At 36.3% G+C, this 16,362-nt stretch overlaps 1 protein-coding gene across 1 annotated transcript in view; it reads right to left on the bottom strand.

The window, feature by feature from the left end:
• Positions 1–16,362, bottom strand: part of Vha100-1 (V-type ATPase subunit a family protein Vha100-1) — a 233,903-nt gene that overhangs the window by 18,461 nt on the left and 199,080 nt on the right. The window contains exon 17 of the mRNA XM_090412379.1: positions 6,108–6,354. Coding sequence (XP_090268505.1) covers positions 6,108–6,354 — 247 coding nt within the window. The remainder of the gene's footprint in view (positions 1–6,107; positions 6,355–16,362) is intronic.

Raw genomic sequence — 16,362 nt, forward strand, 5'->3', positions numbered from 1 at the left:
TTAAAATCAACCTTGAATACAGACCTGAACACTCTGGAAGAGTACTTCAAGCAGTGGTACTTGAAGCCAAATCCAACAAAAACAGTGTCTTCAGTATTTCACCTGTACAATGCAAAGGCAAATTGACAACTCAACCTTTCTTTTTGTGCAAAAATGGTAGAACACGAGTCTCACCCAAAATACCTTGGAGTGAGCCTGGGCAGAAGCCTAACCATCATCATCATCAAATTCCTGCCATGTACCCTCAGGGGGTGTACAGGATATGACAGTACTACATGAAAAAATTACATCATTACTAACTTCCTATCTACAATTTTCCTCCAAATTAGTCTGTTACTTGTCAAGACTCCAACATTATCAGATCTTATATTTCTATCGTCTAAGGCACTTTGTACCGTATCAATCCACCTATATCTTGGTCTTCCTCTGGGTCGTTTTCCTGCCAACCTGGCAGAGAATACTTGTTTTGCTAATCTTTCCTCTCCCATTCTATTTAAGTGACCATACCATCTGAGATTAGCTCTGCTAACGCATTCCTGGATGCTGACAATGTCAAGTTCTTTCCTAATATCCTCATTTTTAATATGATATTGCCATTGATGCCATCTGTTCACGCCTCTAATCTTTCTCAGGACTCTCATCTAGTCTTTGGTCAAGTGTTTTACTTCTGACCCAGCTCTCAGATCCATAAGTTAAAACTGGTTTGAACACAGTCTTGTATACAGCTAATTTAGTGTTCCGACTAATTTCTTTTTTATTCCATATGAATTTATTCAATTGACTTCCCACGATACCAGCTTTGCTGATTCTGTTGTCTATTTCTATATTTAGTTCACCATCTTCAGTAAAAATTGTGCCTAAGTAGCTGAAATGTTTTACTTGTTCCACAGGTTCTCCATTCACAACACAGTTGACATTTTCAATGATTCTGCCTATTTTCATTGTCTTTGTCTTTTTATTGCTGACCTTCATAGCATATCTATTACAACAGCTATTCAATTTAGTCAGAGAATCTTGCAGACTTGTAGCGGATTTATTTAGAAGTATAACATCATCCGCATAAAGCAAAGAGCTGACATTAACATCTCCAATTTTGATATCAGGTTTAATACCACATTCCTTCATAATGTGATCCATATAGATAATGAATAACAGAGGGGATAATGTACATCCTTGTCTCACACCACATTTAACATCTTCCTGTACTTCCTTCAATTTTAACTGCGGACTCACAACTCAAATAAAGACTAAGTATTGCTTGATATAATGCCCCATTGACACCATATAACTGCAGCGTATTGAATAGCTTCTCTCTTGGCACCTTGTCATATGCCTTTTCCAAATCGACAAAACTTAAATACAGATCTTTGTTATATTCCCATGCTTTCTCGACTATTTGTCGTAAAGTGAAGATCTGATCCTGACAGCCTCTATTTGGCCTGAATCCAGCTTGTTCTTCACCAAGCTTTTCTTCCACAATTCTTCTCAACCGTTTCTCAAGTATACTTGCATAGATCTTGCCAGGAACACTCAGTAGGGAAATACCTCTGTAATTCTCACATTCAGTTTTATTTCCCTTTTTATATATGGGTACTATGAGAGCTCTACTCCAATCATCGGGAATTCGTCCCTCTGTCCAGACTTTCTGAATTATGCAGTGCAGCCACTGTAAGACTCTTATACCCCCATACTTCAGCATTTCTGGTCGAATATCATCTACTCCTGCTGCCTTTCCACATTTCAAGCCTTTGATGGTTTTTTCTACTTCAAGTATGGATATGTATTCCTGACTGCATGCCTGGTCAGTGTTTTTTTATCACTGTGCTGTCATCACTGCTTGTTTCATTTAGCAGTTTTTCAAAGTAATTACTCCATACATCAAGGATATCTTTTTCTTCCGTTTTCATTTCACCTTTATCATCTCTAATTCCTTTTACAGCACTCTTTCCTCCATTCCTAAGCTTCTTCAACAACCTCCAGAATATTTTGCCACCTTCTTGATATTTATTTTCTATATTCTTGCCAAAGTCCTCCCATGACTTTTGTTTAGCTAGTTTTACACACTGTTTAGCTTTCTTACATTTGTCTCTGTATTCTGTAAGAGTAAAAGCTGACTTATTTGCCAGGAACTTTTGATATGCTTTCTTCTTTTCCTTCACTGCCTCTTTAACTTCCTGTGTCCACCAGGGAGTTCTGATTTTTTTTATCCTTGCACACAACCTCACCACATGCCTCTCTGGCAGAATCAATCAATGTTTCCTTCAGAGTTTGCCACTGAATCTCCAAGGTTTGATTCCTGTTCTCAAACTCTTTCATTTTCTTTTCAATAATATTTCTGTATTTTAGTCTACAGTTCACATCTGAGAGCTGCTCAACTTTTATTCGCTTTATCTATTTATTCGCTTTTATTCGCTTCAAGACCAACCTGGCTGAATCAGTCAGGTTGGTCTTGAAGGCTTGCTGCTGAATCTCTACAGTTTGGTTCCTGTTCTCAAACTCTTCATTTTTTCTTCAATAATCTTTGTGTATTTTAGTTTAGAGTTCACATTAGAGAGCTGCTCAACTTTTATTTGCTTTAAAACTTTCTTACATGTTATTCTTTTCAATATGAAATTCAATTTTATCCTGCTCAAGACTAAATAGTGATCACTTCCAATTTCAAATCCTCTGTACACTCTGGTGTCCTGCACCAGGGAGAAAACATCACTATCAACAATAACATAGTCAATGAGACTTTTCTTATTCCTAGCCTCTTCTCTCCATGTGAATTTGTGCACATTTTTATGTTGGAACATGGTGTTAGTAATAACCAGTCCATGTCCTGAGCAGAAATCCAACAGATATTTGCCATTATTATTAGCTTTGCTCTTTTCTCCAAATTTTCCCAAAATATTTTTGTATGTCTCACAATCATTTCCTACTCTACTATTTAGATCCCCAACAAGGACCAACTTTTCCCTTTTCATTGTGTCAGTTGCTTTTTCTAAAGCCTCAAAAAATTCCTCCACTTCTACCTTAGTAGAACCTTCTGTGGGATCATAGGCACAAATAAGTCTCATTGTCCAGTTCCCCATTCTCATATTTGCCCACATTACTCTACTTGAGACTGACTGCCATTCAAGAAGATTAGCCTCGTATTTTGTGTTAAATACTATGGCTAGTCCTTCTTTTCCTTGATTGTCATTGCCTGAATATAACATTTTGTATTTATTGCTTAGAAAAAGCCTAACCTATAAAATTAAAACCAGAAATAACATGATTTCAAGGCTTGCTGGAACAACCTAGGGTTGTGGTGCAGAAGTTCTAAGGTCGTCTGCACTAGCCCTCACATTCTCTACAGCAGAATATTGTGCCTCTGTCTGGTAAAGAAGTACACACACTAACATTATCGACACCCAGCTGAACTCTACCATGCGCACAATTAGTGGGACAGTGAGAAGCACCCCTCTCTCCTGGCTGCCTGTTCTATCTAACATTGCTCCATCACACATACGGAGAAGACAAGCCTCGATTAAGGAATTTAATAAAGCAATGAGCAACCCACTCCTACCCCTACACCCGACTCTCATAAATCCACCTAGTCTTAGCCTAAAATCTAGAAAGCCTCTCTGGTCCATGGACAAACTCTCTTCAGTCTCTTCAGCTGCGCTGCCATCAATATCTGACATATGGAGAGAATACTGGTCCAACAATCTCCCAACAAACGGCTTCCTGGTGGAAGATCCCTGTGCTCCACACAGCCTAGTTTTTGTCTTCCTAGGAAGATTTGGTCATCCATAAACAGGATCAGAGCTAGTCAAGGCAGATGTGGCTATTTATGTAGAAACTAAAGTAGTTTCTACATAAATGGGGGTTGTCAGATCACCCTTCTTGTGATTGTTCTCCTGTGGCTCAGACAATTACTCATATTGTGTACGACTACTGAAGGTGCCAATTTCATGGTGGTGGCCTACAGGACATCCAGAAGGTGACGGATGAGGACTTGAATTGGCTTTCCAGCCTGGACCTTGACCTGTAGTTGGTATGGTGGTGGCAGTGGTTATGGAGGAAACAGACGATCATGGTCCCGTCTCACCATGAAGATGTTATTCTAGTAGTCACTTTCATAGTCCTCGTCATAGTATCAGCAGAACTCCTCATGTTCGAAGATGACGATACAGTGTGAAATGGGGCTCCTCTAATGGATCAAGTTTTCTCACACAAGACACAATTGCTCTCTACTTAAACCTCAGATACAGCCACTTTTATGTTGTGAAGTGTTGTGAGAACATGCAGTCTTGTCATACTTGGTGCAGCAGGACGATAATTGTCCCTGGCTTAATTATGACAAGTTACTTTTGCTTTATATATATATATATTTTTTTTTTAAAAAAGAAAGACTTAGTAAGCAGGTTGTGCCTTTTATGTAATGAACTTTTATATGTTAAGATTTTCATCAATTGTTTTTGGAAATTGCGATTGTATTTTTCACTTACCAGTTTCATGTAGCCATAAGAATAAATAAATAAATAAATATCAGGCCTTTTCTCAAAATATAAAACTTCTAATCTTCCATAGAATTATGCAGTTTTCTTATTTAGTACATACTGTTCCATTCATTCTCACTATTTCAGTGAATATAAATATTCTTACCTCATGCAATTTTATTACAAGAAGCACCAGTTATAAATTCTTTACCAGAGAAGAACACTGTTTTACTACTTTATAAGCATTGTATCAAAGTAGAGATTCTTCATTAAAGCCACTTTCTCTCTCTCTCTAATTATGCCACTTGTTCCAATAAAATAATTAATATCACCAGTGTCCTTGAGACAGAAGACGAAACTTTCCATTTTGCATTTCCTTGAACATTAAAATATGTACTTAATATCTCCTTTTATTTACTATGAGTCTCACTTTTCCAGTCTAAGTATTTGCCCTGTTAAGATTCCTTTACAGAATCCTCTATTAATTTATTCTGATTGTCAAGTTTTCAAAAACTTCCTAAAACAAAATTCTCCAGTCTGCTTTCTGAAACTTCTGTTCGGTGTCTTCTTGTTTCCCTGTTACCCATGTTGATTTGTCTTTCTGAAAAAAGCTCAGAAAGACAAATCAATGAGGGAACATGTGCTTAACACGAGTTATACAACTTTTACATAATCTTCTGATTAGTCCAAAAGGCTAATGAGAATATAAAGCAGTACTCCAAAATTTGTTCAAACAAATTTAATCCTGTTGCAATTTTCAGATTTTGTAAAAAATAAGCAACTTTTGAGAAAAGGCACTAATTTGAAATAAAGTAACAATTAATGGAGTGTTTTTCCCCAAGGTATCCAGTAGGTCTGTCCAAAATACTTCAAACCACACCAACAAGGGATATATACTATACTGTAAACACTCAGGAAATTGTGTCCTGGCAGTTACATATAAGTAGAAACTTTGTGCACTATTCTGCAAACCGTTCTAACCTTTTGACATGTCAGAAGAAGACCTAATTTACTATTAGTGCTTGTAATAAGCACTAATAGTAAATTAGGTCACCACATTGAAGATATGGTGAATATATAGTCAGGTTTGCAAGGTGGGAGCCAATTATTTAAGGAGTTCGGAAGATTTGTTTGGTTGTTTTATGTATTTTGTTCAAAGTCGTTAAGAGCCTATTATTCCAGATGCTACGCTGGTTCTGAGAAAGATATTTATTCTGCCCTGCATGATAGTTTTAAAAATTTCTAGTTTGTGGACAATGTTGGAAATATGTTGGAAATACAGGCAAAGAAATTTTTATACTTCAACAGATTTTCAGTTTGAAGGGATAGTAAGTTCAGCATAGTTTCAAACCATTTCATGCATAAGTTAGCAATGAGTGAAAAATCAGGAGCTTGTTACTAAACCACCTAGGATAATAATTCATTGGGGGGAGGGGCAGAAATCCATGAATTAGCCCAATGAATGAAAGCAAAATTATTTAAAATCAATGTTATTGCTTCTTTATATAGATCTTGAAAGAGGAGAGATGTGTACTGTACAAATTTTTCTTAAATATGAGAGCACATAAACAGTTATATTTTGTAATTAACAAAAAATTCAAATTTACTGCAATAATTTTTCATTTAAATGTAACTACTTACGGGCATGAGCTAAACTTAAAGCCCAAAGTCTCAAATATGATGCAGTGTGAGATACAGAGCCAAGACAGTACTCAATAGTGTGGATAGCCTGGTGAATGAAGACATCGCCAAAATCGAAATCCTGTTCTTGGCCATGCTCAGAAGGTGGCGGGGCAGGGGGATGTTCTTTTAATGCTGAATCTTGATAATTTTTATCTCCAGTTCCTTCAATATTAGCTTCTTCATCAGTATTTTTCTCAGTATTCATCTAACAATATTAAAGCAATTTTAACACCACATTAGTTAAATATCAACTGTATTCAAGATTCTCACATATAAAGAAAAAATGAGGAAAAAGCAGGTTTTATGTAATGAAATGAAACTACTTAACTAAAGTACGTGGACTGATATTTTATATGATCAATATTAAACAAAAAATGGCTTCAGTGGCAACATTCTTATTTCTTTCAAATAACCTATTTCATAAGAGATAGTAATTTTTGTTTACAACATTTCCAAAAATCTACATTGCATTAGGTCCTTGAGCAGGCTAAGGACTGAAAAATGTGAGCCCTTACCCTGGAAGCCCAAGATGGCTTTTTAAAAAGCAACTTCATGGTACCAATAAGTAGGACAATGGTCTACCATCGGGTATGATGAAAATCAGCTACTACCTAAAGACATTCACCAACATCCACAATGTGGGGTGACTACTTAAGTGGTAGATAACTGTCGTTTGCTCAGTGTGAGACTGGCATCCCGAACAGTGTGATTTGAATCTCCTGCTTGTGGTTCACAAAAGTAGAGACGATTTCCATTTGACCATCCAGACCAGCTAGTTTTTACATCTAATTCACTTTGATATAAATTATTTATAATTGCTAAGTATACAATTTTCAAATACAGAAGGCAAACTGTCTTCTGTCTAAAACAATGAGGATTCCTAATTATGAAATGGCAAGTGATTTTGCTCCTACTCTCAAAAGCATATTTATCTTTGCAGCTCTATCATTACTTACCGATATTGCCTCAATAAAGGTCAGTTGGCCTCAGAAGTGACTCATTAAACTGGAAGGCAATATATGTTTCCTAGAAAATGTATTTTACATTAAACAACAGTTAAGACAATTCATGATATAGTAATGTATTTACATTACTCACAAGCCACCTAAGAGCAGTTTTCTGCAAGGCATACGTCCCACACAATTGATGCATTTGCTTTGTTTACTATTGAATACAGACATGCTGTATTCAATAGTATTTGTATTCATCAATAAGTCATTTTGAATGCATGAAATCAAAATATTTATGTGGTTCTCAATCCTTTGTGGCAAGTAATGGTTGGCTCACTGTTCACTCATCCTTTGACAATTTCATAAGCATATTCTTGTTTTAATTCTCACCAAAGTTTGCACATGAAAGATCTTCATGGCAAGCCTGCTTGTATATTATTATTGCACTTTCCATGGACTTGGCAGATTCATTGTGGGAGGTTCATTTAACTGCCAACATATTTATTATACCAAATCTTAAAATCCTTAACACTCCTTGCATTAACAACATATTCTGGAAATGCATTCCAATCACTGATCAAGTGCTCATTCACTACTCCTCACACCCCTCTTACATAACTTCCAAGGATGACCTCTGGTTTTTCTCCTCTCGCCTTCTACTCTTTTTATAATTCATCTGGATTAATCCGATAAAATCTTCTAACTTAAATGTCTCTATCATATCACTTCTTTTCCTCCTACCGACCAAACTCTGTAATCCACATTTTTTCAACCGCTCTCTCTCCATAGCCTGCAGTCCAAAGTCCTTAGTCACTCACCTCTGGATCCTCTCCAACATCTCCACTTCCTGCAGTATGTCACCATCAATATAGTACACAGCCTTACATTTCTGCACCCCAAAATGCAACACTTTGCACTTATTAAAACTACAACCCCACTCCTTTGTCCAAATCAAAAGTCTATTCAAATCTTCTTGAAGGGAATTAACATCAGCAGTGCTACTTATAATTCGTCCTAACTTTGCATCATCAGCAAACAACTGAAGATCCCCAGTCAGAACACATGATATATCATTTACAAACAAGTTAAACAGCAGGGACCATAGAACAGACCCCCAGGTCATGTCACTAGTTACCCTCCAATACATAACCTGCTGATATCATTCAGAGAACCAATCTCTGATCCATCTAACCAATATACTATCTATTCCCATCCTCTGCAGCTTGAGAATCAACTTATCATGTGGTAATCTATCAAATGCTTTTGCAAAGTCCAAGAATATTACTATGCCTGATTCTCCCTCATCTAACACACGCACCTGTTACCCTATCATAAAATGCAAGTAAATTGCTAAAACAGTATCTACCTTTTACAAATCCGTGCTAACCACCATAGAGAATATTGTAATGGTCAGCATGGTCAACTGTGTCCATCAACCCAATCCTACATTCTATTCTTAACCAATCTTTCCGCAGTTATTCAGTCTGGTCTATAATTGGAAACTTCTGTTCTAGAACCATGCTTGTGAAGTTGTACTATTTTGCCTTCTTTCCACTCCTTAGGAACCTTACCCACTACAAGACTTTCATTAAATAACCAGGTCAAGGGTATAATCAACTGTGGTGCATATTTCTTAAGAATATGTGGTGATATGTCATCCATTCCCACAGCCTTATTAACATCTAACCCAACCAACACCTGATACACCTCAGATTCTTTCACTTCCAATTCTCCTAATACTTGCCTCTCTTCCATATATTGCACCGTATCATATTTATGCGAGCATAATATACGCTGATCAAGTGCTCATTCAATAATTCCACTATATTCTTTGCAACTGTTATTCTGCTGCCATGACTATCCACCAGTGTCAACCTGGCATAATTATTTTTCCTCTTGCTTGCCACATAGCAGAAATATTCTCTTGGATTAGCTTGGACCTGACTGGTCAATTTCCTCTCATATTCTACTTATTCTTTTTTAACCATGCTTGTCACTTTTCTGGCCTGCACTTCCTTACTTCCTCCATAACTTCTTTTGTAACACTGCTTGCTTGATTTCACCATTCATCCATCTCACTCCTACTCCATTTATTCACTTACCTATTGGTATACAGTTATACATTGCTTGTGTTAGATATTGCCTTATAATTTCCCATGCACTGTCAACATTTTTTTTTTTTTTTTTTACAGAATTCATTAACCCAATGTATTGATGTAAGTCTCCAGCCATTCTCCTTTCATACTGCACCTTTTCTTTAACATGCTCATCATCTTTCTGGCCTGCACTTTATATTCTTCATGAATCCAATCACCACTGTCTTGTAACTAATCCATAACATTTTCTTTCCAATCACAACTTGCTTGATTTCACTGGTCATCACTCCCACTATATTTAATCGCTTAACCCTTAGGATGCAGTTATACTGCTTTTGTCAGATACTGCCATGTGAGTTTTCATGCAATGTCAATAACTCTTCTGCTCACCTCATCTACCACATACTGATGCTAAGTGGCTACAGAACTTCCTATAATAACCCACTTTATACTTCCATATATATATATATATATCGATTTTTGGCAGTAAGCTTTTGTTTCATAATTCCAAAACAAGTACTTAATGATCACTCTCACAAACTGGTGACAGTGTCAACACGTCATTAACGATATCTTGTGCAGTTATTACCAAATCCAAAACATTAAAGCATCTAGTTGCTTCAGTCACATGCTGCTTAAGATATTTATTTCTCAGAAATTCAACAAACTCACTCTCCTTGTTCTCATATACACTATCTTCTACTTCCATTCTGTATTCCTATAATTAAAGTCTCCTATCAGGACCACCTTCTTTTACATGCACAACTAATTTGCCTAAATATTTCACAATCAGTATTCTCTGCATTCCCTGGCCTATAACAGCTGATCAGATACAGTAGCCTGTTTTCAACTTCACACCATGCAGATTCAAAATTTGTGCACTATTAACTCCACACTTTGTGGACAATTACTTTGCAATTATTAACAGCACTCCCTTCCTCTTTTCACCTTTCTATCCATCATCAAATTGCTGCTATATACCCTCAAGGGGTGTACAGGATATGATAGTACTACATGAAAAATTTACATCATCACTAACTTCCTATCTACAATTTTCCTTCAAATCAGTCTGTTACTTGTCAAGACTCCAACATTATCAGATCTTATATTTCTATTGTCTAAGACACTTTGTACCGTATCAATCCACCTATATCTTGGTCTTCCTCTGGGTCGTTTTCCTGCAAACCTAGCAGAGAACACTTGTTTTGCTAATCTTTCCTCTCCCATTCTGTTTAAGTGACCATACCACCTGAGATTAGCTCTGCTATAGCATTCCTGGATGCTGACAATGTCAAGTGCTTCCCTAATATCCTTGTTTTTAATATGATATTGCCATTGATGTCATCTGTTCATGCCTCTAATCTTTCTCAGGACTCGCACATCTGCAGTCTCTAGTCTTTGGTCAAGTGTTTTACTTCTGCCCTAGCTCTCAGATCGATTAGTTAAAACTGGTTTGAACACTGTCTTGTATACAGCTAATTTAGTGTTCCGACTAATTTCTCTCTTATTCCATATGAATTTACTCAATTGACTTCCTACCATACCAGCTTTGTTGATTCTATTGTCTATTTCTATATTTAATTTACCATCTTCACTAAAAACGTGACAAAGTAGCTGAAATGTTTTAGTTGTTCTACAGGTTCTCCGTTCACAACGCAGTTGACATTCTCAACGATTCTGCCTATTTCCATTGTCTTTGTTTTTTTATTGCTGACCTTCATACCATATCTATTACAACAGTTATTCGATTTAGTCAGGAATCTTGTAGAGGATTTATTTAGAAGTATAACATCGTCTGCATAAAACAAAGAGATGACATTAACATCTCCAATGTACATCTTTGTCTAATGACCAATTGACACCATATAACTGTAGCGTATTGAATAGCTTCTCTCTTGGCACCTTGTCACATGCCTTTTCCAAATCGACAAAACTTAAATACAGATGTTTGTTATATTCCCATGATTTCTCCACTATTGGTCATAAATTGAAGATCTGATCCTGACAGCCTCTATTTGACCTGAATCCAGCTTGTTCTTCATCAAGCTTTTCTTCCACAATTCTTCTCAACCGTTTCTCAAGTATACTTGCATAGATCTTGCCAGGAACACTCAGTAGGGAAATACCTCTATAATTCTCACATTCCGTTTTATTTCTTTTTACATATGGGTACAATGAGAGCTCTACTCCAATCATCGGAAATTCATCTCTCTGTCGAGACCTTCTGAATTATGCAGTGCAGCCACTGTAAGACTTTTATACCACCATACTTCAGCATTTCTGGTTCGAATATCATCTACTGCTGCTGCCTTTCCACATTTCAAGCCTTTGATGGTTTTTTCTATCAAGTATGGATATGTATTCTGACTGTATGTCTGTTTTTAACCACTGTGCTATCACTGCTTGTTTCATTTAGCAATTTTTCGAAGTAATTACTCTATACTTCAAGGATATTTTTTTTCTCCCATTTTCATGTCACCTTTATCGTCTCTAACTCCTTTTGCAACACTCTCTCTTTCCTCCATTTCTAAGCTTCTTCAACAACCTCCAGAATATCTTACCACCTTCTTGATATTTATTTTCTATGTTCTTGCCAAAGTCCTCCCATGACTTTTGTTTAATTAGTTTTACACAAGACTTTCTTATATTTGTCTCTGTATTCACTAAGAGCAAAAGCTGACTTATTTGCCAGGAAATTTTAATATGCTTTCTTCTTTTTCTTCACTGCCTCTTTAAGTTCCTGTGTCCAACATAGAGTTCTGATTTTTCTATCCTTGCAGACAACCTCACCACATGCCTCTCTGGCTGAATCAATCAAGGTTTTCTTCAAGGCTTGCCATTGAATCTCCAATGTTTGGTTCCTGTTCTCAAACTCATTTTTTCTTCAATAATCTTTGTGTATTTTAGTCAACAGTTCATATCAGAGAACTGCTCAACTTTTATTTGCTTTAAAACTTTCTTACATGTTATTTTTTTCAATATGAAATTCAATTTTATCCTGCTGAAAGCTAAATAGTGATCACTTCGAATTTCAAATCTCTGTACACTCTGGTGTCCTGCACCAGGAAGAAAACATCACTATCAACAATAACATAGTCAATGAGACTTTTCTTATTCCTTGCCTCTTCTCTCCATGTGAATTTGTGCACATTTTTATGTTGGAACATGGTGTTAGTAATAACCAGTCCATGTCCTGAGCAGAATTCCAGCAGGTATTTGCCATTATTATATTATTAGCTTTGCTCTTTTCTCCAAATTTTCCCAAAATATTTTTGTATATCTGACAATCATTTCCTATTCTGCTATTTAGATCCCCAACAAGGACCAACTTTTCCTTATTCATTGTGTCAGTTGCTTTCTCTAAAGCCTCAAAAAATTCCTCCACTTCTACCTTAGTAGAACCTTCTGGGGACCATTAAAACAAATAAGTCTCATTGTCCAGTTCCCCCATTCTGATATTTGCCCACATCACTCTACTTGAGACTGACTGCCATTCAAGAAGATTAGCCTCATATTTAGTGTTCAATACTATGGCTACTCCTTTTCCTTGACTGTCATTGGCTGAATATAACATTTTGTATTTATTGCCGAGAAAGATCTCATCAGTTTTTGTCATTTTTTTTGTTTCAGTCACCCCTATTATGTCGATCCGGTACTTATCTAATTCCTTAGCTAGCTCCATTTCTTTGCCATTCAGGCTTCTTATGTTGATAGTAGAGATCTTTAACTCTGGTGATGTTGAGTTAGGGTGTGTTTTCAGATTTCTTCCAGTAGCTGACTTTTCGCTGTTCACCCTGGTTCCCTGGCAAAAACAACGAGGGCCTTGTTTAACTGGGCGACGGCTCTGCCGGCATGAAATTTTGCCATGTTAAATCCCAACATCCTCGTTAGTTCAGTATCCAGGTAGATACCCAACAGGATGCACCACGAGAAGATGAGGATTGAACATTAGGTCAGAAGCCCTTGTCTGTTCTCTGCATTCATTTAAAGGCTATGTGGAGGTCTCCTCTCAGTTATACAGCTTTGATCCTTAAGCCCCCCCCACCTTTCTATCCTTCTGGAAAATTATACATCCAATTTCTGTTCTCTATATCACATCCTCCTCAGACAATCAAGTTTCACTTATTCGAATTATCTTTGGTCATAGTGACTCAATGCAACAAACTCAGCTCTCCTGTTTCAAATACTATCTCTTTACATTTATGTACAAACATAATAATCTCTGTCTTTAAAGCCATGCTACCAGAAAACAACATTCTCTATTCTGGATGCTATACCACACCACTCCTGTTTCCTTGATCCTGACTCTGATTTCCATTCCTATCTGTCTTATCCCCACCTTTATGCATTCCATCACCTTGTGCTGATGTAATCACATCTTTAACCTCATATCCATCTTACTCCTGTCGTACAATCCATTTAGTTGTGCTATCCTGCTTCACAAGGAGACTCTGATCACTTACTACATTAACTTCTTGACTCTTTGCCTTCTCAGAAAACAATAGCCTTTCTAAATGCCTAACACCAAACCCATTCAAATGCAATCCATCAACTTTCTTTCAAATTCGATCCACATTTTTACAAACTGAATCCCCCCCTTTTGCCTCATACAACTCAGCCATTTTACTATTCATTATCTCTACTCTCCTTTTCAATTCACTGTTGTCATATCTGGGCAACATGCCTATGACTTTTCCAACAACATGGTATTCTTCTTTACCTGCTACCCCCCCCCCCCCACCACCAGATAAGTCATTTGTGCCTACAACTACCACTAATTTTGATGCCTGGTCTTTTCTTTTCTGCAACACATCAGTTACTTGTTTCATTGTTCCACAAAGAAAGCATGTTTTGTGTACTTTACTTTCAGTCATTCCCACCTCTAATGATTGAGTCCCTATACAATGATATGTGATTATCCTTTGACTCTTTCTTCATAATACTAACTTCCCCCTCCTCATTTTTTATCAGCCAATCTCTCTCCGCAGCTTTACAAATTGAACCCCCCTTTGCCTCACACAACTCAGCCATCTTACTATTCATTATCTCTGCTCTTCTTCTCAATTGTAATATCTGGATTGCAAGTCTTGACTTTAGATGCTTAATATCCTCTTCCAGATGTTTCATTTTGCTTTTCATTTTCCATAACTCATGCCTAAGCTTTTCTACTATGGTCCCAACTCTTGTTCCCATTTCTAATTGCTGTAATTTATCAAGACACTTTTCACATACTTGAATGCTTTCTTTCTTCTCATTTACCCAAACAGTCCACAAATCTTTCACATTTTTCAGTGCATACATATAGCAATTTTTGTAATGCATCCACTACAAAAAATCCAACACAGAGCTTGATCTTCGTACCGAAGCCTTCCATTGACGTGCGTTTCTTTATGGACACCATTTTCAGAAGCAGAACAAAACATAGCAAAACACAACAATATAAACAACAAAAAATTCCAACAACACTACTGAAGGACACTTGTATCCAAACTGAAAAAATGAAGCACAATTTGCGATAAAAAGGTATGCTGTACACTTTTTTAGCACAGCTCAAATCTAGCACTACGTTCACTCACGATACTCACAATGATATATGACTATCCTTTGACTCTTTCTTTTTTAATACTAACTTCCTCCTTCTCATTTTCATCAGATAATCTCTTCTTCAGATGTTTAATATCCTTTTACAGATGTTTCATTTCACTTTTACTAACTCTTGCCTAAGCTGTTCTACTACGGTCCTGACATTTGCTCCCATTTCTAATTGCTCTAATCTATCAAGATACTTTTCACATACATCTCTATAAGAATAGAGAGACTATTCACTTCATCAACTGCCTTAGAATCCCATAATGCAAAGCATACCTTCTTTCATCAGAAAGTTGCAGGAAGTTTTTTCAGTTGGTTATAAATTATATTTATTATACTTGACAAATTATACTCGTTTTAATCCTTACCTAAGTGCAATAAAGGCCACAGCAACCTTTTCCATAATGGGTAGCAATATACATGCCTAAAATGAAGTGTTTTTGCATTGTGAATACAAATGATGCAAAGTTAGTCTTCATATGCAGTCAACTTGTTGTGAAGATACTTCATAACATTTTTTACTTACACTTGGGTAAGGATTAAAACAAGAATATAATTTCTTGCTAAGTACAATATACTTTATAACCAAGCAAAAATAACTACCAACATAATTTTGTAAGGAAGGATCAAATGGCCAAATCCAACAATTTTTTTTTGTTTTCTTATATTATTTATACTGTATTATGTTACTTAACATTAATTATTACATATTAAAATTTAATATGTGTATACCTCCTGTAAAGAAAGCTTTAAAACATGTTAACGTACTACTGTATAAAAGCAAGCAATAAAATGTCATCATCATCAAATTCCTGACATTTACCCTCAAGGGGTGTACAGGATATGATAGTACTACATGAAAAATTTATATCATTACTAACTTCCTACCTACAATTTTCTGCAAAATCAATCTGTTACCTGTCAAAGCTATAACATTGTCAGATCTTATATTTATATCTATATCTATCTTCTAAGGCACTTCTTACTGTATCAATCCACCTATATCTTGGTCTTCCTCTGGGTCTTTTTCCTGCCAACCTGGCAGAGAACACTTGTTTGGCTAATCTTTCCTCGTCCATTCTGTTTAAGTGACCATACCACCTGAGATTAGCTCTGCTAATGCATTCCTGGATGCTGACAATGTCAAGTTCTTTCCTAATATTCTCATTTTTAATATGATATTGCCATTGATGCCATCTGTTCACATGCCCCTAATCTATCTCAGGACTCTCATATCTGTGGTCTCTAGTCTTTGGTGAAGTGTTTTACTTCTGACCCAGATCCATAAGTTAAAATTGGTTTGAACACCGTCTTGTATACAGATAATTTAGTGTTTTGACTAATTTCTCTCTTATTCCATATATATTTATTCAGTTGACTTCCTACCATACCAGCTTTGTTGATTCTGTTGAATATTTCCATATTTAATTTACCATCATCACTAAAAATCGTACCTAAGTAGCTGAAACGTTCTATAGGTTCTCCATTCACAATGCAATTGATATTTTCAATGCTTCTACCTATTTTCATTATCTTTGTCTTGCTATTGATGACCTTCATACCATATCACAACAGTTA

The sequence above is a fragment of the Typopeltis vanoorti genome, chromosome 22 (genome assembly GCF_054136105.1).
Source record: "Typopeltis vanoorti isolate ZY-2024b chromosome 22, IOZ_Tvanoo_1.0, whole genome shotgun sequence".
In the NCBI taxonomy this organism is placed as follows: Eukaryota; Metazoa; Arthropoda; class Arachnida; order Uropygi; family Thelyphonidae; genus Typopeltis; species Typopeltis vanoorti.